Below are 27,071 nucleotides of genomic sequence, written 5' to 3' on the forward strand. Positions count from 1 at the left end.
AGTTCACAGGCTTCGAGGGGGAGGGGTGGGAAGAAGAACCGTCATACAGCCACTCGGGAAATCTAAGACTTCTCTGAAATCATTTGCAAAACTCTGGATGGGTGTGCATCTTTCTGGGGCAGGATCATAGTTTCACTAGTTTCTCAAAGGGATTCCCAATCCAGAAAAGCTCATGGACCACTGGGTGATAGGCAGGGATGTGGCCTGAACCATATAAGCATGCCACATAGGGAGAACGATCCTCCTAGGAATTTCCACAGATGAATTTCTCCTGCCTCCTCCCATGCCCCAGGTGGGCTGGGATGCCCTGAGAGGGGCATGGCTGGCAGCTACCTCAGGAGACGGCAGTTCAGGCAGGAAGGGAGGGAAGGCGCTCAGGGGAATGTCTTTGGGAGGAGATGGACCCCAAGAAGAGCCCCTGTTTGGCCTGGGGCATGGACCCAGACAGCCTAGGCCCCATGAAGAGGGCCACAGCGACCAGGCATGTTTCTCCTTTATTTTGCACTCACTGTGGTCAGCCACCTCTGGGGCTTAGGGCCTTTGTTTGGGCTACCTTTGGGATAGACCCCTGCCTTTGGAACGGGAAAGGAAGTACCCCTAGTGAGGCCCGGGTGTGCCAGGCTCTGAGCTGGGCCTTCAGGATATTGAAGCAGGCCCAGCTGGCTTCCTGACAATGCCCCAGGGAGCCATCTCTAAGCCCTGACCAGCCCCTAGCCAATGGCTAGCCTGGAGCTGCCAGGTCCGGGATGACAAACCAGACTTCCCAAGGTTGCGACCTCTCTTCTCCACCCAGATTTTGGGACAGCTCCAGAGGTTTCCAATACTTTTAGTCTTGATCATCTGATGGGGAGAGACCAAGACCATGCCAGGAGCACCCCCCAGGCCTGGGGGTGGCTGAATGGGAGTGTCTGAGGCACTTCTCCTGGGAATGACCAAGACTTGCAGGAGTGGGCTGGACAAACCGGGAATCCCTGGCTCCCTCTGCTGGCCTCACCGGTGTCTCGGTCCATGGCTCGGACAACGATGACTGAAGTGCCAATGCCTGCAGTCTCCCGAAGCCCCAGGCGGCTGTACTGCTGCTGCGTGAACACTGGGGCTTCGTCGTTGACGTCCTCCACGTACACTATCACCTGTGGGAGCAGGGCCGGGGCAGGAGGTCAGGTGGGGAGGGGCAGAGGCTGGGGAAGTCCAGGGCTTCTGCCTCTGGGGATCTGATTGTGTGGTCACTGGGAGGGCCTGGGGCTGTCTTGTTGGCAGCTGTGTTCCCTCACCTTGCAAGGCACCTGGCGCATGGCGGGTGCTGAAAAATTATTTGTTAACATACTTATTTTATCTTATACTTACCTTACTTCCGGCTCTGCTACTAAACCCGTGGGGTAACCTATGCCTAATTAGTTATCCTTTGGGGCATCAGTTTCTCAGCTATGAGACAGTAATATTAATATAACAATAATACAGATGCCTTGGCAGCAGTACAGTGGTTAAGCATTCGGCCGCTAACCAAAAGGTTGGCAGTTCGAATCCACTGGCCGCTCCTTGGAAACCCTATAGGGCAGTTCTTGATGGCAATGGGTTTGGTTTGTTCTTTAGGCCACTTCTAGGTTTTTTATCGAAACCCTGGTGGTGTAGTGGTTAAGTGCTACGGCTGCTAACCAAAAGGCTGGCAGTTCGAATTCACGTGCTCCTTGGAAACTCTATGCGGCAGTTCTATTCTGTCCGGCAGGGTTGCGATGAGTTGGAATCAACTCAACGGCAATGGGTTTGGTAGGCCTAACTACATAATGACCCAGGGCCTACGAAAGTTCTTGAACAAGTTTAAAGTGACACTATTTAAATATCAACACAAATCTAGAAGAATACACATAAAAATGTTAAGGGTGGTTGTAGTAGAGGGTATCTTCATGCACCCCAAAGCCTCTCTTCTCCTGTGCTCTCACTCCCAGCACCCACTTGGGAGTCTCCCCATCTATTGCAGACAGCAGAAGTGCCTAGGGCCGCCCTAAGCCAGTGACTGATGGGTGTGGGGTATAGACTGGCTCCTTGGCATTGACTGGGGCAGTGGTCGAGGGAGGGGGCTCTCTGAAGGGCTTCGCTGTGGGACTCAGTCACCCCGTGCTACCCGCTGGCTGCCTTTCCTTCCTGGTCCCACGCCTCTTCCGGCTTTTCCTGGGGAAACTTTCTCCTAAACCACTTTCCCGGGAATCCTTGCCTCAGGGTTCTGAGACAGTGGCTGCTCTGAATTGTGGAATTAGGGATAATTTTCTTCACTGCTTCTCTGTACTTTGTTTAATGAACGTGTACGTCTTGTGTCACAAATGTAATGAAGTTGAAAAGGTGTTTATAGAGAGATATGTTTTGGGTTAGAGATCAGCACCACCATCCTTCTCCCTGTGCCCCTTCTCTGTTCGCCGCCGCCCCCGCCCCAAGGGCCCAGGGACGGTCTGGAGCAGGTGTGGGCAGGATCAGGGTCATGTCCAGCAGAGTCAGCCTGGAGGGGCGTGGAGTGTGTTGGAGTTATAGTCACAGAACGTTGAGGCCCCGGACTCCTGCCTCTTTTACAGATGAGCGATCAGAAACCTGGAGTGGGGACATGATTTGCCCAAGGCCTCACCTGAGGGGGCTGGAGATAGAGAGGGAGTCTACCGACCTTACTGCTGTTTGCTCTCTGTGCTGAGGATGAGCTGGTATAAATGGTTGATGTGTTCAACTGGTAACCGAAAGGTTGGAAGTTCAGGTCTACCCAGAGATGCCTTGGAAGAAACACCTGGTAGTCTACCTCTGAAAAACCAGCCATTGAAAACCCTACATGGGGTTGCCGTGAGTCAGAATCAATTCAATGGCAGCTGACTTGGGTTTTCTTTTTGGTTTGAGCATCAACTGGCCCGAGAACGGGAGAGGCACCTTCCTCCCAGTCTAATGGAGCCAGGGCCCGAGAACAGGAGAGGCACCTTCTTCCCGGTCTAATGGAGCCAGGGCCCGAGAACAGGAGAGGCACCTTCCTCCTGGTCTAATGGAGCCAGGGCCAATAGGGAATGCAGAGTGGGGTGGGAAGCAAATGGGGCAGGGCAATGACGCTTGACACAGGTTCCACACGTTGGACCCAGCACTCAGAGGCGGGCCAGAGGCACGGGCAATCTGAGAGCATATGTGTTTGGCTTCTGAGTGGCCACTGCTTCTGGGTCTGGCCCTGGTGTCTCCTCTGGACTTAGCTGGGGAATTAGCTTCCGGATTGTATATGCAGAAAAGGGCAGCCTGACACACGGAGGACACAGGGGTGGGGTCGGGTGGCAGAACTGGGGGTGGAGAGGAGACACATTTGGGAGTAAAAGCTTCTCTACTTCCCTGTTCTTGTGTCTCCCCCAGCCCTGCTGTGTCAGCAGCATTTTCGTGCCCAGATGCCCAGAAACCACTATGCAAACTAAAAAGCCCATCCCAGGGCACAGATGTTCACAGCTGGGGCCTTCTAGGTTTGGTTTCACCAAGAACTTGACTGGGGAGGTCCTAGGTGGGGCGCGTGTGGTGGGAATTAGCATGGATGAATTTCGGGAAGCCTCTTTCTATAAACAGAAACAAACCATCCATCTTTCAAAGCTGCCATTTGGCCAGGCTGACTCCGGAAGGGTCATGGGGAAAAACAGGGCCAGTGTGATAAGGAGTGGAGGGACGGCATGGAACCTGGGTCTGGCTGGTCCTCCACGAGGCTGGCTACACTCTACAATTCTCTTGTCAGTTTCAGCCTCGATTTAGCACCAGAGACAGGAGGGAAGGTGCTGTGTGGTTTTCAAACCTGAGAGACACAGATGTACAGGAAGCACAGAGGCCCCCCAGGCTCCTCACAGAGCCAGAAATGCTCTCTGTCCAGTGGGCTCGGCTCAGTGCTGAGACCCCCCAGTACTGATGGGAGAGAAGGTGTGCGCGTGTACACGTGTGTGTGAGTGCAGACCTGTGGTGTGGCACATTGCATATATGTGTTAATGCACGTGGTACGTGTATGCGCATGTGGTGTGTGTTCCCGTACACATCGTGTGCGTGTGTACGTACCCATACGCATGTGTATGTGTGCACATGCTGTGTGCACACCGAGACGCCAGTCTCCAGGAGAACAGTTTATTCCAGGCTCCCTGGAGAGAACAGATGGTCCGTGCGAGCCGTCTCTGCTGCTGCAGGGGAAGTGATTCTAGGGTCACAACTGGAATCCCCACATTGTCTTCAAGAAGGTCCCAGCTGTCCTGGGTCTGAAGGGTGTGGGGCTGTGTACTAATTAAGCCCCTGGCCCAGGGGCTAGCCCCCAAGTTCCCTTCAAAATCACTATTGGACGCTGAGGCAGTGGTTTCCTAATGTGCTCTGAAGAGTCCTAGGTGGGGCAGCATATGCAGTGCTTGAAAGAGCAGATTCAAGCTAACTGCCTGGGTTTGAAGCCTGGTTCTAGCACTTACTGCTGACCCTGAGTAAGCGGCCTCAATCTCCTCATCTGTACAAGGGGCACAATAATAATGCTTACTTCCTAGGGCTGTTTTGAGGATTAAATGAGTTAAAGTACATAAAGCACAAAGAAAAGTGCCTGGCAATTAGTAAGTGCCATGTGAGTGCTTATTATTCCTCAGAATTCATGGGAAAAGGAGCAAGAGGGGGGTGGCTGGGCAGGGGCGACTTGGGGTGTACCACTCTGGCACCAATCAGCACAGCCTGGCTTTGATTTGTCGTACACAGTATCCTGGGACACTGTATACCATCTTCTTTAAGAGAAAAAAAAAAAAGGTTTGTGGCTAAAACAAAAGAGGCCTGCGACCACAGTGCTGAGGCCCTGATACCAGCAGGCCCTGGAGCGGTGTGTGTGGCTACGCCTGGGAGGCGGGGCGTTGCTCGTCACAGTCTGGGGAGTGAGGGGCCATGCCACAGGGCTGGGGTGAGGAAGCCTGAAGTCCAGGGACCCAAACCCACGCTACAATGACGTCAGTCGCTCTGCAGCCTGAAGTCGGCCCCACAAAGGGCAGGTTCTGACACACAAGTACAGATCAGTCTGTGAATAAATGATTCATTCGTGCAGGTGGGTGTGGGTCACATGGGTCTGCCCATGTGTACATTCAGGGAACTGTGTTTGCCCTCAGTAACTGGGGCCCTGGAAAGTGGTAAAGGCCTTAGGGATCTTACCCCCCAAAGCCATCTCAGCCTGGGCAGATCTCAGAGGGAGGGGCAGCTGTAAGGACCCCGGCTGGGCCCCAAGCAGGGCCCATCTCTTACTGGGGCACCGGCAGGAGCTGGGCCATGGGCTGAGTCACCCACACCCCAATGCACCCCAGATGATGGCCAGGTAGGCTTCTGTTCATTGTTTCCAGCTGGGGTGGGGGGAGGAGGGAACAGCAGGGTAGAGATGGGGCAGATAAGGGGCTGATTCTGCCCCACTCAGCTCTGGGTAAAAGTCCCTGCTTGTTCCCCGCCCCAACTTTTCCCACCTCCCACCTCCCTCCTACGCGTGACCTCTAGGGTCTGACTCACTTCCCACCCATTTAGGGGAAGGGTCTGTGAGCAGCTGAGTGTGTGGTGGGGGTGGGGTAGGGTGGAGGTGACCTTGAGAGGTTGTCTCCTTCATCTCAGCCCTGCCCCTGTTGCTGGGCTGGAGTGTGCATAAATCACTCCATCCTGTGGGAATATTCGTGTGTAGGTCTTTTAAAGTGCCATTTGGGAAGATTACGGTTGGTTTGATTTCAAAGAAAGATCAGAAAAACATACATTTGATGAGGCAACTGAGAGTGGTGACTGGAATATTTTAGGGAGATTTTCAATGGAAAGGCACTAAACGTGGACTGAAAGACTTGGGTTCAAGTCCTGGTTCTATCACTGGCAACCTCTCTGTGCCTGAGTTTCCTCACCATAAAATGAAGTTGGTAACATCTACATCTCCAAAATAATACACGTGAGATTTTCTCAGCTCATCCCAGAGAGCTTTATGGCTATAGAGGTTAGCATGGTAGGGAGGACCTCTTTTGTCCGTAGGGTTGTCAGATCAGTATCTGTGTCCCCCTTTTACATCTGGGGAAACTGAGGCTCAAAGCAAAATGACACATCCAAGATCCCAAGCTGGGCTGAGGCTGTGACACTCCTACCCCAGCCCTGGCCCCAGATGTCATTCAGCATGGGACCAGTGGTGGCCATCTCCATCCGGCTGTGCCCTTGGCCCTACCCACCCACCTGCCCCCAGCCTCACCCTTATGGAGCTCCGCATGGGGCCCAGGTCATGGTTGTAGGCCTCTACCACCAGCACGTGGGATGAGTTCTGCTCCCAGTCCAGGGGCCGGGGCCCACGCATCAGGAGCCCGTTGCTTACATGGATCCGGAAGTTGTTGCCATGGTTGCCTGGTGGAGGGACAGATGAGGGGTATGGGCTCTGCCCTGCGCCAAGATGTTGGTGGGATGGGAGAGAGGAGGGGCCCCAGGACCCTGGAATGCTTACCCTGCCTAGCGGTCATGGTCGTGAACTTGGCTCCTAAACCCACAATGGCAAGAAGTCCTTGGCCTTCCGCTATCCCAGCCTGGCAGGATTTGGGGAGGGGGCAGAAGCTCACCCTATTCCTTTCCTTGTGGGGAGCCTAGGTGTCCTCTTAGACCCCCACTTCCACAGGTGTGGATGGAGTGAGAATTTTTTAGTATTTCAGAGAAATCTACCCTAAAAAAGAGGGACCCAAACCAAACTCTCTTGTGGGTGGTTGAATCCAGGATGCAGTGGGCATCTTCGGGCCGGTCCAGCGTCCATTCCCTCATTTTGGGGTAACAGCTCCCTGACTTTCCTTTGGGGATTCACTCTCCTCCACTCTCAGTATACATGTGGTTTGTAGAGGAGTGACTTTATCCCTGATTTCAGGGGTGGGCAGATGATCAACATGTTTTATTCTCTAGGCCAAGTGATTGGTTCAGAGGTGGGCACATGATTCTAGTTGAACCAATGAGATTTGATCTCAGATGACCTTGCAAGTGGGGAGGGGCTATACTGTGGGACATGAAGGACTTGGGGAACATAGCAATCAAGAAGCACCTTTTCTTAATGCTGGACTTGGTACAAACAATGGCAAACATACTGGAGAGTTTGCAGCTTCCTCCTTCTGGCCCCGCCCCATGTGTACAGCCCTTGGGGCTGCCTTGGCCTCACCCGCTAGACCCTTGGCAGCCTAGACAAGCTCATCCCAAGGGGCAGGAGGGCCACCCCTCTGCACTCACCATGGAGGATGCGGTACCACACACGCCCAAACTCGCCTTCGTCCGCATCTGTGGCTTTTAGCTGAGGAAGAATGAGATATGGGGTCACTCTTTGAATTCCACTCACAGGGAGAAGAGAGGTTTGTGGAGCCTCCTCTTTCCTTCCATGCCACCCCCAGCTCACCCTGCCAAACCCATGGCTTCCTTCAGTGGCTGAGGGTGTGGTAGAGGAGAGGGACATGTCTGTCTTTCTCATCCCCCATGAGGACATCAGCAGTTGATGTCTCCATGCTGCCCTGTTGGGGAATGTTGGCTCTGGTCCTAGACCCTACTCCAGGTTCTTCGGGGAGGTAAGGGGAAGGTGGATGATGGCACTGAGGCTCTCTGTCTGGATCCAGGCTCAAATAGGTCTTTCCCTACATCCACAAGTCCCTATGCTTCTAGCCTTCTGAGACCTCAGGATTCCATGGAGAGTGGCCGCTTCCTCCCCACAATTCCTTGGTCTGGAGACATTCTGGGCACAGTGGGTACCAGCTGGACACCCACGCTTTCTTGGTGTGAAGACATTCTGGGCATACTGGGTAGCAGCTGGACACTGAGTACTGTAACATTCACTTTGTGGAGCCCAGAAATCCCATCTCCCCAATGATGGCTCCATATTTATTCACCACGCAATGGCTCCAGTCTACTCTCAGATCAGCCCTGACTGGCTTGGCTATATCTCAGGCTGATGTATTTTGTCCAAGTGGGACTTGAGGTGTGTGTTGTTCTTACTGTCACTCTGAGACACTGCCCACTGCTTAGCCCTTTTTTTTTTTAAAAAAAAAAGACCGGCCGTGAGGCTACTGGCAGAACCACAGCAGGCCCCAGGGCGAGTCCCGTGAAGACAAGTACTGAACACGTATTCTACCCTCAATATACCTAAACAAGCAGAGAATGGCCCTGCTGTGGTATAGAAACAAGCCTGAGACTGAGTGGCTGGGAAAATGGTTCCGGTGCCATTTGTGGTGAATTGCTTTGTAATGCTCTTGACCTCCCACTTCTTCTGGAATGGCACCTCATTATCTCTCCACCTCCCACTTCAGTGCTATGGTGCACACTAGAGCTGCTGTGATCTTACAGACTATACCACTGTGGTCAGGGGGGATTGGTCCAGGGGTAGATGCCTGATCAAAGCTGGCCTAATCACAGCCTTCTCTGGGATTTTTGACCTTGGGCCCAGAGAGACAGAGTGAGTCAATCTCTCTAGTAGCAAGAGCTGGGAGTATCGACAGCGTATTTTTCCCCCGTACCTCTCTGATCTCATCTGCCACTTCCTCCCTAACTCCGTCCTCGCTTCACTGGGCTCCTGGCTATTTCTTAAACACCAAGTGCATGCCAGCCTCATGGTTTTTGCCCTTGCTATTTCCCTTGCCTTGTGAGATCCCTCTCCACACATTTATCTACTCACTTATTAGCCCTTTTCTTACCACTTTATATGCAATTACAACCCTACTCCAATGCCCTGGACTTTACTACTCCTCACCCACCTCTGATACACTATATCTTTATTTATTGCCTGGCTCCCTGATGAAAGAAGGGGCTTTGTTCACTGTTAAATCTCTAGTCCCTAAAACAGTGACCCTGGCACATAGTTGGTGCTCAAAAATTTTTGTTCAATGAACATGTGAAGGGTTGAAGCAGCAGATCTCTGTTCACTGTTAAATCTCTAGTCCCTAAAACAGTGACCCTGGCACATAATTGGTGCTCAAAAATTTTTGTTCAATGAACATGTGAAGGGTTGAAGCAGCAGATCTCTAGTGAGAGGTAATAAAACTGACATTTGGTGAATAGAGATGAAAGACAATACAGAGCACTGCTGTGTTTGGGTCTTGGCCTCAGTTATTGCAGAGGCCCAGCTGCACCTCCATCTTTCCCACCGTTTGGTTTTTCCTTTGATTCTGTGGGGTATCCCAGTATTGCTTTGGGACATGTGCCCTTTTGCCTGAGTTAATTTGAATTGAGTTTTTATTGCTTGTAACCGAAGGCCCTAATACAGGGTTTCCTGTCTTTGTCCATTGGACAAGCTCTGTCAAGCACCTGCCATGTGCACAGAAGACATGCCAGGCACTAGGAGGGATCTAGAGAAGAGGGAGATGGCTTGCACAGATCAAGAAAGCAGTGGCCATTGAGGATTGGCTTGGCTAAAGGTTTCCAGAGGAAGGAGTTAGGTTTGGAAGGATGGATAGGACATGGTAGAAAAGGCTGCAGAAAACACGCAGGATGGGAAACAGCATGAGCAGTAGAGGCTCCTGCACTGAGCTGAGTCTCAGAACGGGACCCCACTCTGTCTGGAATGAAGGGTTCATACTGGGATGTAGTATCGTTGCATGGGTGGGACAAGGGCCTCAATAAATAGCAAAAGGTCAGAAGAAGAAGAAAGTCAGGAATAGGAGGAGGAAATGGAATGCTAATTGCCTCCATGAAAAACTGCTTCCTTTGTTATGAAACCAGGAGAACTGGATGGTGCCTGGCTACCATTACTGAATGTTTTGATCAAAGATGCTATACAAGAATCCTGATCAAAAGGGGAAAATGCAGAACAGAATTTCAAATGTTCATGGAATTCATATACTCTGGAGCTACTGAGGCTGCATAAACCCCTGAAACTATTGCCCTGAGATAATCTTTAAACCTTAAACCAAAAATATACCCTGAAGTCTTTAAATAATAATTAGTTTAGCTTAATCAGTAAAGAATGTATGCTTTGAGCATTGTGCTCTTTTAAGAACTGTCTATATGGGGTCAAACGGACAGCACTAACTCAAAAGATTAGACAGAAAACTTAGGAGGCAGTAAGTAAGTTTATGTTAATGGGGGAGGATCAATTTGGAAAAGGAGAACGCGGCGCAGTGGGTTTCTCTTATATATGGCCTTTGTGGCCTTGGATTTATAATTCGGTCAAAATGACTGGCTAAGCCACAATCATGGAAGGGATTGGTCAGTATACTATGTAAATAAAATAAATAAATAGACTGCATAAAATCACCCAATAGGATTAAGTGACCTTGTGGGAATTAGTCAATTAGTATGCAAATTGAGTGACTGTGGTCTACCAAGGGGATTGGTCAGTTCGTGGTCTGGCTGGAGGGCCATGCCTTGAAATTGAATATAAGCGACAATCCCACAGAGGTTGAGAGGGTCTCACTACCATCAAGAAGAGTCTAGAAGAAAATGTAGAGCAAAATTCTAACTCTCTCTCTCTCTCTCTCTCTCTCACACACACACACACACACACACACACACAAATAGACTTACAGGTCTGACAGAGACTGACATTATGCTGAGTAAAATAAGTCAATCACAAAAGGACAAATATTGAATGAGACCACAATTATAAAAACTTATGAAAAGGTTTACACACAAAAAGAAACAATCTTTGATGGTTACGAGGGAGAGGGAGGGGTGGGGAGGAAAAAACAGTAAGCCATAATAGATAAGTGGTAACTATAGCGAAGGGTAAGACGGTACACAATACTGGGGAAGCCAGCACTACTTGACCAAGGCAAGGTCCTGGAAGCTCCACAGACACATCCAAATTCCCTGAGGGACTGAATTACTGGGTTGTGGGCTGGGGACCATAGTCTCAGGGGACATCTGGCTCAATAGACATAAGAGTTTATAAAGAAAATGTTCTACATCCTACTTTGGTGAGTAGCATCTAAAGTCTTAAAAGCTTGTCAGTAGCCACCTAAGATACTCCACTGGTCTCACCCTGTCCAGAGCAAAAACAAATGAAGAAAACCAAAGACAAGCGAAAGATTAGTTCAAAGGACTAATGGATCACAAGTACTACAGCCTCCACCAGACTGAGTCCAGCACAACTAGATGGTGCCTGGCTACCACCACTGACTGCTCAGACAGAGATCACAATAGAGGGTCCCAGACAGAGCTGGAGAAAAATGCAGGACAAAGTTCTAACTCACACACAAAAAGACCAGACACGCTGGTCTGACAGAGACTAGAGAAACCCAGAGAGTATGGTCCCCAGACTCCCTTTTAGCTTAGTACTGAAGTCACTCCTGGGGTTCACCCTTCATCCAAAGATTAGACTGGCCCGTTAAAAAGAAGAGACTAAATAGGTACTCCAGCCCAGGGGCAAGGACGAGAAGGTAAGAGTGGGCAGGAAAACTGATACAGGGAACCCAAGGTTGAGAAGGGGAGAGTGTTGACATGTCCTCAGGGTGGCAACCAATGTCACAAAACAATATGTGTATTAATTGTTTAATGAGAAACTAATTTGCTTTGTAAACCCTCATCTAAAATACAATTTAAAAAATTAAAAAAGAGCCTGGAGCAGAACACATGCTATGGACCTGGGGTCCCCATGAGGTGAAGCTCCTAGACCCAGGAGAGAGAGCGCTGTAACACTGAAGACGGCATGAGATGGTGAGAAATGGTGGCAACCACAGCAGAGCCCAGAGGCAGAGAAACAGTGGCACAGTATGAGTGGTGAGAACCCCAGGACCAGCAGACAGCTATGGTGGGCTTGCCGACCCATGGGACAACAGATAGCTGAGCGCCTTCAGGCAGGAGGCTTGGTGGTGGAGTGGAGTGCCTCGTCAGCAGAGTTAAAGAGCTGTAACAGGCCTGAGCAAGGCAGAGGCCTAAAGAGGGCCTTGAGGCTGACAAGGCTGAGAGAAGGACTACTGGCTGGTGTGGCCGAGAGAATCCCTGTCGGCTGGTACACCAAGAGAAGAGTCTGCCTGTGTGCATGGTTGAGAAGGCATTGAGAGCCGTCCTGGGCAGAAGCTGCCCTGATTAACAAACTGTATCGTGTTTCCTGAGTTATACTGTTATTCCGAGTGGATCCTGATCCTGGGTTGTAGCCTGTTAAAAACCTGTTGCCATCAAGTAGATTCTGACTCACAGCGACTCTACAGGACAGGGTAGAACTGGCCCATAGGGTTTCCAAGGCTGTAATCTTTACAGAAGCAGACTGCCACATCTTTATCCCATGCAGCAGCTGGTGGGTTTAAATCATCGACCTTTCGGTTAGCAGCTGAGCACTTAACCACTGTGCCACCAGGGCTCCTTGTTGCCTTCCCTAATAAGCCCCATAATCGTGAGTACCGTCTGTGAGTTCTGTGTGGCCATTGCGATGAATTATTGAATCCAGCAGAGAAGCAGAGAGTGCTGTGGGGAGAACAGTGAGGGTGGAGGTATGTCTGATGTCCACCTCACAGGAGTCAGCTTTGGGCTGATCTTGATTCTTATCCTTCCTCCTGAATGCAGACAGGCTCAGGCACTATGAGATTACAGAAGGTGAGAATGGCTGCACAACACTGATTTGTACATGTAGAAATTGTTGAACTGGTGTATGTTCTGCTGTGTATATTATCAACAACAGCAAAAAATAAAACAAATAGCAAAGGATCTTTCCCTTTTGGGCAGTGGGAACCTCAGCAGAATGTGAAGGCTTGTAACAAAATGATGGACCCAGCAGCAGGTGCTGTCCTGGTCAGACTTGGGCCTCCAAGGGCTGAGATCAGTGATGTCTAAGGATTTTGAGAAGCATGTTCATGGTGGGAGGGGAAGTACGCGGAGTGAAAGGGACAAGGGCTGGGGATCAGGCAGACCCAAGTTTGAATCCTGGAGTTATCACTTACCGGCTATGTGACTCTGGATAATTAATTTAACACCCCCCACCCCGAGTCTCAGTTTCCTCATATGTAGAATGGGCACAATGAAAACCAGCCTTGCAGGGTGGATGGGATGATTAGAAACAATCTCTGCAAAGCATCTTGTCTGGTGCCTGGCACAGGGATAAGTGCAGTAAAGGTTGGACTTTATGAGTTCTTTCACCTTCGATTTACGCTGCAGCTGGATGGCTGGGTTGCCCTTTGCTGCGGAGTTCTTCCTCTCCCCCTCCTGAGAAGTCTTAAAAATTCAACTGGAAGAGCTGGAAGGTGGAGGCGAGTAGTGAGATGCTTCCACAGCCCAGATCAGGATAGGACAGGAAAGGGGAAAGCGTGGCTGTGCCATCAGGAGGGCGAACTGTCCAGAGGAGGAGCCTTCCTCGAGGTCTCCCTCCCACAGCAGCCTGCACTGCCCTGGAAGTTTGGCCTCCTGCTGTCTGGCCCTCCCAGGAGCCTGGCTTTCTCCCCTACCCCTTTTGTCCCTTGCCAGGGGGAGGAGAGGTCTCAAAGGGTAGGCTTGGGGTCAGAGGGTCTGGGTTACATGACCTCCTGATGCAGGCTGGAAAACTCCTACAGTGCCTAGGGCTCCTGGAGGTCTGTAGGGGCAGAAGGTCACCACCAGCAGAGAGGTGAGGGTTCCCTCTTGGGCCGCTGGAATCGTGTTAGACGCTGCAGGGGGAAGCCTCATCTGCATGCTTTATGCATGTCAGCTCCTACAGGCCTCAGTTTCCCCTCAGGAAGAACAAGAGCCACAGATGAGGTGTTCGGCTCAGGAAGAGAACGTTCAGAGAAATGAAGGGCAGTAAAGGGTGTGATGTAAGGTGCAGGGATCCAGTGGGGGCTGTGGGCACTGGGAACATCGGGGATTGAATTATGTCTCCCCCGAAATGTGTTTATCCACTTGGTTAGGCCATGATTCCCAGTATTCTGTGGTTGTCCTCCACTTTGTGATTGTAATTTTATGTTAAAAAGGTTTAGGGTGGGATTGTAACACCCTTACCAGGCCACATCCCTGATCCAATGCAAAAGGAATTTCCCTGGGGTGTGGCCTGCATCACCTTTTCTCTCTCAAGAGATAAAAGGAAAGGGAAGCAAGCAGAGAGTAGGGGACCTCATACCACCAAGAAAGTACTACCAGGAGCAGAATGCGTCCTTGCACAGAGAAGCTCCTAGTCTGGGGGAAGACTGATGGGAAGGCCGCCAGAGAGAGAAAGCCATCCCTTGGAGCTGACGCCCTGAATTTGGACTCTCGGCCTACCTCACTGTGAGGAAATAAACTTCTCTTTGTTAACGCCCTCCACTTGTGGTATTTCTGTTACAGCAGCACTGAATGACTAAGACAGGACATCTTTAGCTGGATGATCTCACAGCCCCCGACGTCTGCCCTTCACGCCTGCCCACCCATCTCAGGGGAAACCATCAAATCCCCTATCGCTACCCTGCTACGTGACTCTGCGCAGGCCACACCTCTCTGAACCTCTGTTTCATCAGCTGTGTGAAGGGGAGGTTGGATTAGAGGACTCCTGAGAGTCTCTCTCAGGCTCTGGTGGTATAGCGGTTAAGCGCTTGGCTGCTAACCAAAAGGTCAGCAGTTCAAATCCACCAGCAGCTCCTTGGAAACTCTACTGGGCAGTTCTACTCTGTCCTATAGGGTTGCTATGAGTTGGAATCGACTCGCTGGCAATGGATTTAGTTGGGTTTAAAGGTCTCTCTGGAGCCCTGGGTGGCACGAATGGTTAACCACTCAGCTACTAACCGAAAGGCTGACTGTTTGAATCTACCCGGAGGTGCCTCAGAAGAAAGTCCTGGCAATCTACTTCAGAAAAGTCACAGACCTTGAAAACCCTACAGAACACAGGTCTGCTCGGAGACACCTGGGGCTGCCATGAGTGGGACCAACCCCACGAGCGGGACCTGACCCCACGGGCGGAACTGACCCCACAGGCAGACCTGACCCCACGGGCGGAACTGACCCCACAGGCGGACCTGACCCCACGGGCGGAACTGACCCCACGGGTGGAACTGACTTCATGGCCATGTTTTTTTTTTTTTTTTGGTAAGGGTTTCTCTAGCTGTGACAGTCCCTGGAAGGCTCCTTTCTATTTTGGGGTTGTGCAGAGGGTGTGGCTTTTGTGGTAGAGGAGGGAGGAGCTAGACACCCAAAACTGGGGCTTTAGAAATGGGGTGGGCTGTAGGCTGAGGTCTGGGGCAGAGCCACTGCTTCCCCTAGGTTGTATTTCTGGAAGCTTGGGGGTCCCTGATGGGGAAGCTGCTCTAAACCAGGCACCTAGGAAGGCAGCTGGCTGCCTGGGAAACTCTGGCGTCTGGGAGGAAAGGAGGGTGGAGGAGGGGGCTGTGGGGTGTGTGTGTGTGTGTGTGTGTGTGGGAGTGTGTGTGTGTGTGGAGGGGGGAGCCGCCGCTTGGAAGGTCTCTGATAGCCCACCCAGACTGTAGGCTGCCCCTCAATCCTGTGCTTTCTACCCTGTGATCTCTTTGACCTTTGAAAATGCCTCTCAGCCCGCGCTTCTGCAGCCAGCACCTTTAAAGAGAGGGTGGTTTTCTGGGAAGCTGAGCGAGAAGACGGGAAGGAGAGGCTTCAGGAGGAGCCTCAGGGGCTGCCTCTGGGCTTGCTCCCCTCCCACTGCGCAGATGTAGCCCCTCTCCCCGGTAACCTGGAGCTGGCAGGCGCTGAATAGCTGGCGGCGCCGACCATACCATTCAGATTTCCAACGGGGGAAGGTGAGAGTCTTGGGGCTAAGAGAAGCCAGGGAAACCCTCCTCCTGGGTACCCCAGAGCCTCCCGCCCCTGGAGAGGGCTCCAGGGAGACAAGCTGGAGCGAGGCCTTGGGAAGGCTCTGAACAGAGTGCCCTGGCTCTTCTGGACAGCTCCCCTCTCCCTCTTCCCAGCCCAGTTGCCATCTCTACCCTCTTGGCTGTTCCCTCCCCCAAGACAGGACCCAAACTATTCCAGACAAAGCCAGGTCCACTGGAGAGTGAGAGAGAAGGCCTGCTGACAGGGGCTCAGGGCACGGCAGGGCCCAGGGTGGGGTTCGGAGGGCCTCCCTTGGACATCTGAGAAGACCTCTCCACTGAGCCTGGGACTGCTGAGGGCTAGCTCTGAGGTCAGTGCTTGGAGGACTGCAGGAGAAGGCTTGGTGTGGAGAGTGGGGGGGGGGGGCACTCTGGGGAGGATGTGAGGGTGTGCTCAGACTTGGGGAATCCCTTGGGTTGTGTAGAGGGTGGAAACAAGGCCCAGTCAGGGGCGCTGACTAGCCTGAGGTCACGTAGTAGGGCTCGCTCCCCGGAGCTGTGCAGGGAGAAAGAAGGTTCTAGACTGAGCGTGCACAGATATATCCAGAGCAGGGTCTGCATAGGGTGCTCTGGGCTCCAGCAGGATGGCAGAGGGCTTCAACCGCTCTCAAGCCAGTTCCTAGCCTTGTGCGGTGGAGGCCTCCTTTCCCCCAGAACCAGCTGGCTTTGCTGGCTGGTCAGCAGGGGGTGGCAAGAGAGGCCCGGCAGCTGGCCTTGCCACCCGCTCCAGGGAGGGTGGCTTGATGTTTTCAAGCACTTCAGAACCTTCTGATTCCACAAAAACTACTCAGATGCTAATTGTTCTTGCTAGCTGCCTTGGAGTCAGCCTGGACTCACGGTGACCCCACGCACCATCCCTGTGATTGGCTGGGGATCAGACCGTCATGATCCACGGGGTTGTCACTGGCTGATTTTATAGACGTAGATCACCAGGCCTTTCTTTCTAGTCCTTCTTAGTCTGGAAGCTCTGCTAAAACCTGTTCGGCATCACGGCAACATGCAAGCCTTTATTCACAGACAGGGGGCAGCCGTACCTGAGGCGCACTGGCCAGGAATTGAACCCAGGTTCCCGCACAGAAGGAAAGAATTCTACCATTGAACCATCTATGCTTCTAGATGCAATTATCGCTTCATTAAAGCAGGTCCCCGGGACCGGAGCCTAGGCCTGCACTGCTAGCCTAAAAAGGTATCTCCAGGCCCATCTGCAGGTCCTGAAATAACATTAAACATAGCAGGATCGAGACCTCTCTCCATATTACACTGCCTTGTCTTTACTCCCAGCCAAGCGTTGCCCAGGGGAGGATAGAGGGATGTCCAGTTTTCTCCCTGTAGGAGATGGCCCTGGGCACACCTGGCTCTCCTCCCTGCTAGGCTCAAGGAAGTGCCAGCCCATGTTCAGCTGTCTGGCCACAGCCCTCTCTAGGCCCAAGGGCCGAAAGGAGGAGGCCTGGGCAACAAGACAGGCATCAGAGTTTCCAGTCAGGAGCTGGGAGGGATAGTTTTCTGTCTGGAAGTGCTGGGAGGGTGGTAGTAGGGAGTGGGTGGGAAGTGGGGTGGGTGCTTTGGATATCCTCAGTTGGCTGGACACAGGGCAACGCTGCAGGCAGGAAGGAGGTTGGGCGCAGGGAGCCTGGAGCTAGGTCTTGTGGCTGCTGGTGAGTGCCTGGGGTGCGGACAGGGGTCGGGGAGGGTGGGGGGCTGGGTGGCCACTCCACACTATCTGCCGATCACTGGTTCTCTACAGGCCCACTCAAAGAGCCTTGGGTGACTTGGAACCCCTCCTCCTGCCAAGCACTGGTACTAGAAACTTGACTGGGAGTTAGACTGAGGTGTAAGTTACGAAGGGGGGAGATCTGTTCTCCCCCATCCCATGAAATCTCTGACGTCAAAGAGAAATAGTTATTTCTTATTAGACCTTTTTTGGATTTCCAGTCCTCTGTTTATAGAAATCAAAGATTACAAAATGCTGGCCCACAAACTGAACTTAGCCCATGGATGTGTTTTGTTTGGCCTGGGTCCAGTTTTAAATATTTTAAAATTCATTTTGAATTTTTTTAGCATCAACTTTGGACTTTGCAAGGTTTCTTTTTCTTCTTCTCCCCTACCCCCTTAATCTGAATTATTTTCGAACATTTAAATGTTAGGAACACTTGCCTAAACATCCAGATTTCTGGCTTCTCTTGAGGAAGTGGAAGAGTGGACCACCCTGGGCCTGTGTAATGGCATAGCCTGAGCCCGCGCCCCTCTACCTGCTTTAGAGGTGCTCTCCAGGTGGCTGTACTCTCCAGATAGCCCCTGCCCACCTGTCCTCCTAGATCATGTGTCACTGTTGGCCAGGCTCTGAAAGCTCGGCTATTTGCAACCCCAGTCCCATTCAATCAAACTCAGCCTAACTTTGCATCTACAAGGACCACCTGCTGTGTTCCCACTAGTGGGATGAGCTTAAATGGTAACAGAAATGCCCCAGGTCAGGTGACTGGTGTCTCTGGGGAGGGTGAGAGCCCAGCCTTGTCAACTCAGTTGCCCATTGTGGGTTATTATGTTTCCCGGAGCAGCTCAGTGAGTTCAAAGGGAGAGAGTTGGGGGCCAGAGTGGTGGAAAGACCACGGGCCAGGAGCCAGGAAACCTGGATCTGGCTTTTGCTTGGCCGCTGGCTCCCACTGTGGCCTTGGGCGTGGCCTTCCTGTTTGGGCCTCAGTTTCCTCATCTGTCACGGATCAGGTTGGACTGTCTGACTGCCCATGGGGCCAGGAAGGTGCCATAGCGTGTGAAGTGCCCAGTCTAAAGGGGGTAGCTGCTGCTCTGCTCTAGCTGCTGGGTACCCTGCCTGAAGACAGGCCCAGTGCTGAAATCTTGGAATTTCAAGAGAAGCCAGACATCTAGATACTTATGTGAAATCTCTTGTTTCTTTTTAATATTCACAATTAATTAAAACTGATAGAAACACTGCAAAAAAAAAAAAAAAACCATTGCCATAGAGTAGATTTCGACTCATAGTGACCCTATAGGACAGAGTTGAACTGCCCCACAGGGTTTCCAAGGAGTGGCTGGTGGATTTGAACTACCAACTTTTTGGTTAGCAGCTGAGTTCTTAACCACTGGGCCACCAGGGCTCCAGAAACACTGCAAGGACCCAGTGACAGACATCCTCAGGCCTCCAGTTTGCAGCCTTGGCTGTAGGTAACTGCCAGGGTCCCTGCCAGCAGCATCCTATACAAGGACTTGCTCCTGGCCACAAGTTGTTGCTGGAGTTGGTCCTAGATCCCCAGTTTTCAGGCCCAGGACTCTACAAGGAGTCCCTGACTTAAGGCAGGACTCCATTCCAACGATTCTAGTATAAGTTGGTTCTGTCGAATACATCATTTTTTTCCTATTATTATTGCCTTTTAGTATCAGTATCTTTATAGATCTGATCTTTAACTTTTTGGGTTGGCATGAAAATAATAACAGCAAATTGTGCACTGCAACACTGAACGTAGTACATATTACTAACGATAAGATGTCAAAAACAACAGCAAAAAAATGATGGTTGTTAAGTGCGGTTCATTGTAATTCCAACACGTCGTATGTATGTCGGGGACTACCTGTATTATAATTCATGAGAACTGATTACCTTCCTGTCCCCTCCCAGTCGGAGATGCAGTGGGATGTAGTAGAGAGACCTGAGTTCAGACCCGGCTCCATCAGTTATCAGCCATGGGACATTAGAGTTGTCACCTCTCTGCGCCTCGCTGTCCTAAACTGTAAAATGGCCACGATGCTACCTGCAGCTAGTTAAATAGTGCCCGCCCCATCCATGTTCCCCTCCCTCTCCTGTCCTGGGTGCAGCTGATCTGCCTCTGGGCTTCTGTCCCATTCCTGTTGCAGGAGCCATGAGCACGGAGGGCCCCAGCCCCCTCGCCTTCCTCACAGCTCCAGCCACTCCAGGGACCCTCACGGAGGCGGCCTTCCCCCTCCCCGCCCTCATTGCCCTGGCCTGCATCTTCCTCCTGCTAGCCACCTGTCTGCTGTTCCTGACCCTCTGCAAGCCGGCTGCGCTGGACCCGAGCCGACGCGGGTCGCCTGAGCGCATGCCCCACCACCCGGGGAGCCCCAGCGAGCCCCAGCTCCGCCTCTGGAAGCGCCTGGGGTCCCTGCGCCGCTCCCTGCACAGCTTCCGCCGGGGCCGGCCCGCTGCCCCACGACGCCCCCTGCCGGGCCGCGAAGGCAACAGCGACTGTGACTGCCTGGAATCCACCAAGGTGTGATGGGCGTCCGCCCCCTAGGCCCCATAGATCCTCCTGCCTCAGGCCGGAGCCTGGCACCGCAGGCCACAAGAGGGCAGCAGCCCAAGCTGCCCGGGCCACACCTCACCGTCAGTGGTTCCCTTTGGATCCAAGCCTCTGCCCTTTCTCAGAGAGGGCTCCTGGAAGCAGTACTTTGCTCTCTGCAGACCCCTTAGCTGCTCCCTGCTGAAAGAACTCTTGGACCAAGAACTGAGCACCCAGAGCCACCTGGGAACTTGGCCTGAGGTTCAAGGGCTCAACTTAGGGCTCCCCAGGGCCCTGTCTGGCAACCAACCATCTCCTGGGAGCAGCATCCTTGCTTGCCCACCCTCCTGGGGCCAAGGCCCAGCTCCAATTCCCATGTGAGTTGCAGAATGGCCAAAGGCTCCCTCGGGCCCTGTGAAATGCTGAGTCCACACCAGGGACAAGGTACTGTCCTCACCTGTGCCAACTCAGTGCCCAAGGCAAAAGGGAACCCAGGGACTCCTTTCCTTGGACACCTAGATCCTGCTGGCCAACTGCCTAGTGCTCTGTGGGAGTGGCTGGCACCGTAGGTGGATCTTAGGAGCCCACGGCCCTGCAACTCCAGGGTGCATGGGGTCAGTTCTTCCCAACAGCCCAGCTTGCAGAGAGGTCTGGGCAGATCACGGTGGGACTGAGTGTCTAAGCCACTGCTCCGGAGAGACGCCTGCTCCCTCTCTGGCATAGTGGCACTCACGGCTATGAAAGCAGGTGACCATAGGGGAGGGTGTCTACAATGGACCATACTCTGGCCTTCCTTGGGGAGGAGGGTGGGCCATTCTTCAGCCAGAGGGAGGACGGACGTCCAAACAACCTGTAGCAATCCAGGTTGGGGACCAGTGTGATAAGGGACCTGAGTTAGCTTTAGCTGAAGGCAGGTGGGACTGGCACTGGGGTGGCCCCCAGCTATGACAGGTCCTCTGAATGGACAGGGCACGCGCTTTGGGCCCACCCTGAATATCCTGTACAAACCAATGATGCTGGTTCTGCTCAGAGTTTCTGGAGTGTCCAGACAAGTGACAGGTGGCCCTTCACTCACTGTCCCGCCAGTGCCCTCCGCACACACTCACTGCCCTGCCTGTCTCTCCAGACACTCTCTAGCTGGTCAGTACCCCATTCCAATGGCTTTCACCAGATGGGGGCGCTCTGCTTGGAGCAGAAAAACCCTTGCAACAAGGGACCAACCCTCCTACCTCAGGTGGGGTGGGAAGGACGGCTTTCTATCTGGTCACGTGGTTCCTCCAGCCCTGCTCTCATCCCCAGCTCTTAGGTTAAAGCCTCAAATCTTTATCAAGGTCTGTAAGGCCCTGCACAGTCTGACCCTTGCCTCCAGCCCTCCTCTGGCCTCATCTTTTGACCACTACGTTTCTCCTGCATGTCCCATTCTTTCCTACCCAAGCCCTTTGAACATCTTGTTTTCTCCACCCACTCTCTGTCTCCCCACTTTGAGTGGAAATCTCCTTCTCATCCTTCAGGACTCAGTTTAAGTGTCACTTCCTCCAGGAAGCCTTCCTGGACTGCACCTGCCCACCTGCTGAACTCCCTTGAAGGATGCTGTGGTTTTCTCACACCTGGCCCTCTTGGAACTCCTCGTTCAAAGACCAGTTCCCCCGAGAACTGTGAGCTTCCTGGGTCTTCTGTTCACTGCTGTATCCTCAGGGCCTGGACCTCATAGGTATTTGTTGAATGAAGGAATAAATGAGCCCTGAGAGAGGAAACATCTCAGTCCTGATGGTCTAGCAGCTCTTTGGGAACAAATGGGCTTCTCTCGTTAGAGGCGTAGAGATGTCTCTCACCCAGGCCAGATCTTCAGCCCCTGGGGCTGCTGGCTGGTGTCAGGCCTGCTCTGGCCAAACTAGAGGTGCTTGGGCACCAGCAGGGAGGGGAGCAAGCAGGAGACTGTCAGCAGCATCTATCGAATCCGTCTATAGAATTGCGGTCTTGGCAGCTGTCTCAGGTGGTCCCCTTTTAATACGCCCACATCAGGATCAATCAGGAAGGGGCTGCCCCTTTCAGAGGCCAGGGCTGGGGCTGTGGCAGAACGGCAGGAGGCTGGGGGTGCCCAGCTGGAGATGATGACACCTGGGCTCTGAGGAGTATATGCCATAGCAGCTCCAGGCCTCTCCCAGGGAAAGGGGTGGCCCCCCTCATGTGGGAGGGTCCAGACCTCTGCCCTCGGGTCCTCTCTAGGACAGCTGGGGACCTTGAACCTGGATCACACTAGCCATGCAACGTGCTCTTGGTGATCACCTCACTGAGATCCCACCCAGGGTGGGCTTTTCGGAATCCCGAGCCCTAGCCCTCTCTTATCCCACGAGGCTAAATACTTTGGTTGGGTCCCAGATTTGAAGCCTGGGCAGAGGAGGGCCTAAGCTGCCTAGTTTCTGTCCCAGAAAGTTGGCTGGTCCCACCCTGCTGTAATCCATAGTGCGGCCAGCCAAGTCTTCTCAAAGTGAACTGTGATTTGCCACTCCTTGGCTCTAAAACCTTCTCAGGCTCCCTACTGCCAACTGCATACAGCCAAAGCTCCTTAGCCCGGTGTTCAGCACCCTCTGGGAGATGACTCAATCTATCTTTGTAGTCTCATCTTGACCCAAGACTCCAGGCAAACTGAACTACCATTCTCCCTGGCTGTGCCTTATGCCTCCCATGGCACCCCTCCGAGAAGCCGTCTTTGCTGAAAGACCTGCAGCCTGGAGCTGCCCACACTCTCTCAGATCGCTCCAAGGGTGGGTGGGCAGGAGTCACTCTCCTCTTGTTAGTGTGGGTCATCCTTATCTACAAGCCTGGAAGCTCGCAGAAAGCGAGACCTTGTTTGACTCTTCACTTGGAGTCACCTGCTTCATATACAGAGTCTGAGGCCTCTGTTTACTAAGTGAAGGGTAGGCCAGCCTGGATGCGTCCCCACCCCCAAAGCCCATAGCAGAGAGAGTCCTGGTGGAAGGGCCCTCTTCTTCCCTCAGACGTCCCTGGGTAGATTTCTCTTGGAGCAGGCCCTGCTGGAGAGGCCCACTGAGCCTCCTTCCAGATCAATCTGACATCAAAGAGTGTGTGCAGCTTTGCAAGAAACCTATGTACAGGGCCCTGCAGAAGTCACTAGATTCCTCTCGCTGAGAAACAGGGAGAGTTGGGGTTACCCTGTATTACCCATGGGCTATAGGATTTCGGTCTGAGCAGCGCTGTGTTAAGTAGAAACCAAGGCTTTGGGGTTTAGAAAGTGGAGTGAGTCCCCTCCCAAGAGGCTGTGTTCCCTCCTCCCTTCCTGCTGTTAACCTTTTCCTGGTTTACTTCCCCTAGGGTCTCCCTGAGATGTCCAGGCTGAATTCAGTCTGCAGGAGGCCCCCACCATCCCCCTGGGCCAGCACTGGGCACCAGGTGTTCTCTTCCTGGAGGCTGGGGGTCGGGGGCAAAGGCTGCCCTGAGGTTTGAAGGACAAGGAATGGGAAGGCTCTCAAAGGTCTGGCCGTACCCCCAGGTTGGGCAAGCCTAGTGGTCCTGGGGCCCTACCAACGAGCCAGGGGAGGCAGGTACCAGGCCAGGTGAGATGTGGGGTGCCACAGCTTTCAGCTGGGCGCTCTCTAAGCCCCCAGGAGAGTTTGGACACATCCAGCTGAGGCCCAGAGGGATGGAACCCTCCTCCTTCCTCCTTCTCCCTTCTGGACACCAGCCACCCAACTCTTGCCAATTCCCTGACTTCTTGGGCTCTGCCCACTTCTGGGCATCAGTACCCTGCTTCCAGCCCTTTCCTGCCCCCTTCCCTGGCCCTGCTGGGGGTTGGTGGATGCACTCCCAGACTCCCACTCTTCTGCCCTTCCCAAGCCTGGGAGCCTGCCCCATGGACAGGCCCGGATTTGCTGTGCTTGGCCCAGCCTCCCAGTGGGAAAACCCCCGTAGCTGGGTAAACAGACTCATTCATTCCCGGCCTCCTCCCCCAGCAATGGGACCTCCAGGGCCCATGGGGGATGGCACCATGCAAGCCTGTGCTGCAGGTCCTTCCCTTCCTCCCCCTCTGAGCGTCATGCCTATCACTCTGCTCCCCTGGCAAAGGAGCCCTTTCTTCCTGTGCCTGTTTACTTCTCAAGAGGGGAGCTCAGGCCAAGCATTCCATGAAAGCCGCTCTGTTCTGGCCTCACTGGGCCCTGGCGCTCTCAACTCCCTTCCGGGAAAATGTGACACCTCCGACTCCTCCCTTTGGGGTGGGGCGGTGAGCAAGGGGAGGGCGGCCAAGATGCCTCTGCCTTCTTTCCAGCTGGGGGAGTCAGGTTTGTCCTGGGCTACACAGCTTGGGGGGGCCCACTCTCCCAGGGAGGGAGGGGGCCCGGGTTCCTGCTGCCTGCTGCCCCGGCTACTCCTCCTTCTATCCCTCCTGCGGCCCCAGGCCACCTGCCTGCACAATGCTGTGGCCCTCAGGGATGTCCTCGGGGACGCTGGCCTCATAGCTGCTCTGCAGAAAGATGGGCCGGTTGTCATTTACATCAAGGACAGTGACGAATACGGTTGTGGTGCCCGTGCGCCGCTTGCCGACCGGACCGTTGTCTGTGGGAGGAGGAGAGAGACGATGTTAGCAGCTGCCTGAAGGACAACCTTCCCAGGCTTTGCCCACTGTAGGGTTCCAGCCAGAGATGTCCCTCCCATCCACCTTTCCTTTTTAGCTTAGGGCTAACAACAATAATATCTAATACTTAGATAATACCATGTGCCAAGTCTACCCTAAGTCCTTCAGTCCTCCCAATGACCCTGAGATACAGGTGCCTTTATCATACATCACAGAGGAGACAACAGGCACTGTCGTGGGTTGAATGATGGCTGCCTAAAAGATATGCTCACGTCAAATCCCTGGAACCTGTGACTGTGACCCCGTTTGGAAAAAGGGTCTTTGTAGTTGTGACTGAGGTAAGCATCTTAGGATGAGATCTTACTGGATGATCCAGGTGGACCCTAAAGCCAACGACCAGTGTCCTTCTAAGAGAAAGGCAGAGGGAGATCTGAGATAGACAGGAGAGCCCTGTGAGGCAGAGGCAGAGACTGGAGTGATGGTGCCGTGAGCCAGGGAGCTGGGCCTCCAGCACCACCAGAGAGTGACTGTTGGTCTGCTGTTTGAAGCCGCCCCATTTGCGGTAATTTGTTACAGCAGTCCTAGGAAACCAACACGGTCACAAAGCCAGCTGCCGTCAGGGCCAGTGGGGACACCTGGGGCTGCCCGGGTTAGGGGGCAGCTGTTCTCTGCTCCAGTCCATGGCTGCTAGGCAGAATGTGGGCCTAGGAACACCAGATCGCTGATTTCTCAAGAGACACTGAATATCTGAACTTTCAAATAAAATCTCCAGAGTTTTCAATGTTCTCAGCTAATTGGAGTTACTTAAAAAGCACTGGGTGGGGCAAACGGGCATGTCTGCAGAGTAGATTTGGCTGCAGGACCCTGCATTCAGGTTCACTGGTCTTGCTTAATTTCCAAGCCTAACATCCAGGGATTCTGCCCCTCCAGTTCCCAGCAGGACCCTCCCAGGCTGGGGAGGTGGTAAAGGTGGGAGTCTCAGCTCAGCCTCAGGGGAGCTTGTACCCAGCCCTGCATCTTCTGGGAAGGGCAGCCCTGGAGGAGCATGGGTGGCTGGAGTTGGCTGGGGACCAGGGGTGACTCCATCCTTCTTTCCCAGGTCAGCTGGCCACATGCTGGGTGTGTTCACGTACCCTGGGGCAGGTCCTCTCACCCTCCTAAACTCCATCCCAGGACCACTTTCCATGGCCCAGAGGGTCCTGCTTGCCTGCCCCAGTTGGGGACAGTGTCAGCTGGGAGGCCCTATTGAAGGCTGAGACTTAGCCCTAGCTTCCTGCCAGTCAAAGCCTGAAGCAAAGTCTGGACTCTGAGGGGAGAGGGACGGGGGAGTGATGGGTCGCCAGAAGGTGATGGATGGCCCCAGGACAGAGAAGAGCAGGGCAGGAGACAGATGCCTTCAGGGCATGGGTGGGCTGGGAGGGACCACTGGCAGGAAGAGTGAGGCACAGAGAGCTGACTTCCTTCTGGCCAGCGGAGGCCTCTGAGGAGCTTATGCAAACACTGTACTGGGTGCTCCTGGAGGGCAATGGCCTCACCACACCCTTCTTCCCCTCCAGAGCTCTCCAGGGCTCCCCATGCCTGAGACCAAACACCAAATCTCCAGCCCAGCATTCAGACATCCACAGCTTGGCGCCGCTCATTCACAACCTCCCACTCTCAACGTACCATGGGCCAGCTGTACGTACACACACACACACACACACACTCTCTCTGTCTCTCTCTCTGTCTCTCTCTCTCTGTCTGTCTCTCTCTCTCTCCCCTTCCACCTCCGGGTCCTTTGTGGGCTGACTCCTGTGCCTGGAATGCCCTCCCTCCCTGCTTCTCCATCTGCTGCAGCCTTACTCGGCCTTCAGGGCGTGGCGAGCATCCCGTGTTTCTGCTCATCGGCACCATTCTACTTGGAGAGCCCTCACTTCCTGTCTCTCAGGCCTGGTATTCCTGGTGGGGTGGTCTGACTGCCCCTATCTCCAGCGATGGGCAGGTGACTTAGACCGAACTAACAGCACATCTTACCCCCACCCAGCCAGGATGAGGGGTTTAGGGATGGACACCAGGACACACTGGAGCTCATGAGAGCTGTTCTGAGAGCTTCAGCTGTCTTCCCTGCTGTTGCACTTGAACCAGGAGGATGTAAGGCTGGGGCTGCAGCAGTGATTTACCACCAGGTGAGACAGAGAATGAAGCCCACACATAGGAGGCAGAGCCACCATGCGAGACTGGCATCACCTGAGCCTGGCACCTATCATGCCCGGTTTTGTCATATGTGGATGGGTTTTGTGAGCCAATATTGTTGAAGCCAGTTTATTTATTATTATTTTTTGTTTGCAACCAAGAAAGTCCTAACTGATCTGAAGGCAGTCCTAGATGCCACTTCCTCCAGGAAGCCTTTCTGGATGAGCCCTCCTCCATGTTTCTACCACCCACTGTGCCTGTTACTCTGATACCCCTCTGCCCTTCACTTCCTTTTGCAGTGACTTGGCTACACGCGGGTCTTCCATTTGGCTGGGCATAGCTCCTACCTTACCATCTCAGCATCTCACATGTAGCATC

General features: G+C 53.2%; 2 protein-coding genes across 5 annotated transcripts in view; one reads left to right on the top strand and one right to left on the bottom strand.

Moving 5' to 3' along the window:
- Nucleotides 1-27,071, bottom strand: part of CDH23 (cadherin related 23) — a 528,116-nt gene that overhangs the window by 96,550 nt on the left and 404,495 nt on the right. For all 4 annotated transcript variants that reach the window (XM_049855780.1, XM_049855785.1, XM_049855781.1 and 1 more), the window contains exons 27-30: nucleotides 24,354-24,502; nucleotides 7,213-7,273; nucleotides 6,206-6,354; nucleotides 995-1,130 (exon numbers count right to left, since the gene is read on the bottom strand). In XM_049855780.1, coding sequence (XP_049711737.1) covers nucleotides 995-1,130; nucleotides 6,206-6,354; nucleotides 7,213-7,273; nucleotides 24,354-24,502 — 495 coding nt within the window. The remainder of the gene's footprint in view (nucleotides 1-994; nucleotides 1,131-6,205; nucleotides 6,355-7,212; nucleotides 7,274-24,353; nucleotides 24,503-27,071) is intronic.
- C16H10orf105 (chromosome 16 C10orf105 homolog) lies at nucleotides 17,279-21,152 on the top strand. Its single transcript, XM_049855832.1, has 2 exons — nucleotides 17,279-17,335; nucleotides 19,548-21,152. Exon 2 carries the CDS (start codon nucleotides 19,553-19,555, stop codon nucleotides 19,925-19,927), a length of 375 nt encoding a protein of 124 aa, XP_049711789.1. The 5' UTR covers nucleotides 17,279-17,335; nucleotides 19,548-19,552; the 3' UTR covers nucleotides 19,928-21,152.

The sequence above is a fragment of the Elephas maximus genome, chromosome 16, assembly GCF_024166365.1.
Source record: "Elephas maximus indicus isolate mEleMax1 chromosome 16, mEleMax1 primary haplotype, whole genome shotgun sequence".
Lineage (NCBI taxonomy): Eukaryota > Metazoa > Chordata > Mammalia > Proboscidea > Elephantidae > Elephas > Elephas maximus.

What these genes read in the sequence shown, in the direction of transcription:
- C16H10orf105 (XM_049855832.1), top strand. Translation starts at nt 19,553, where the DNA reads ATGAGCACGGAGGGCCCCAGCCCCCTCGCCTTCCTCACAGCTCCAGCC.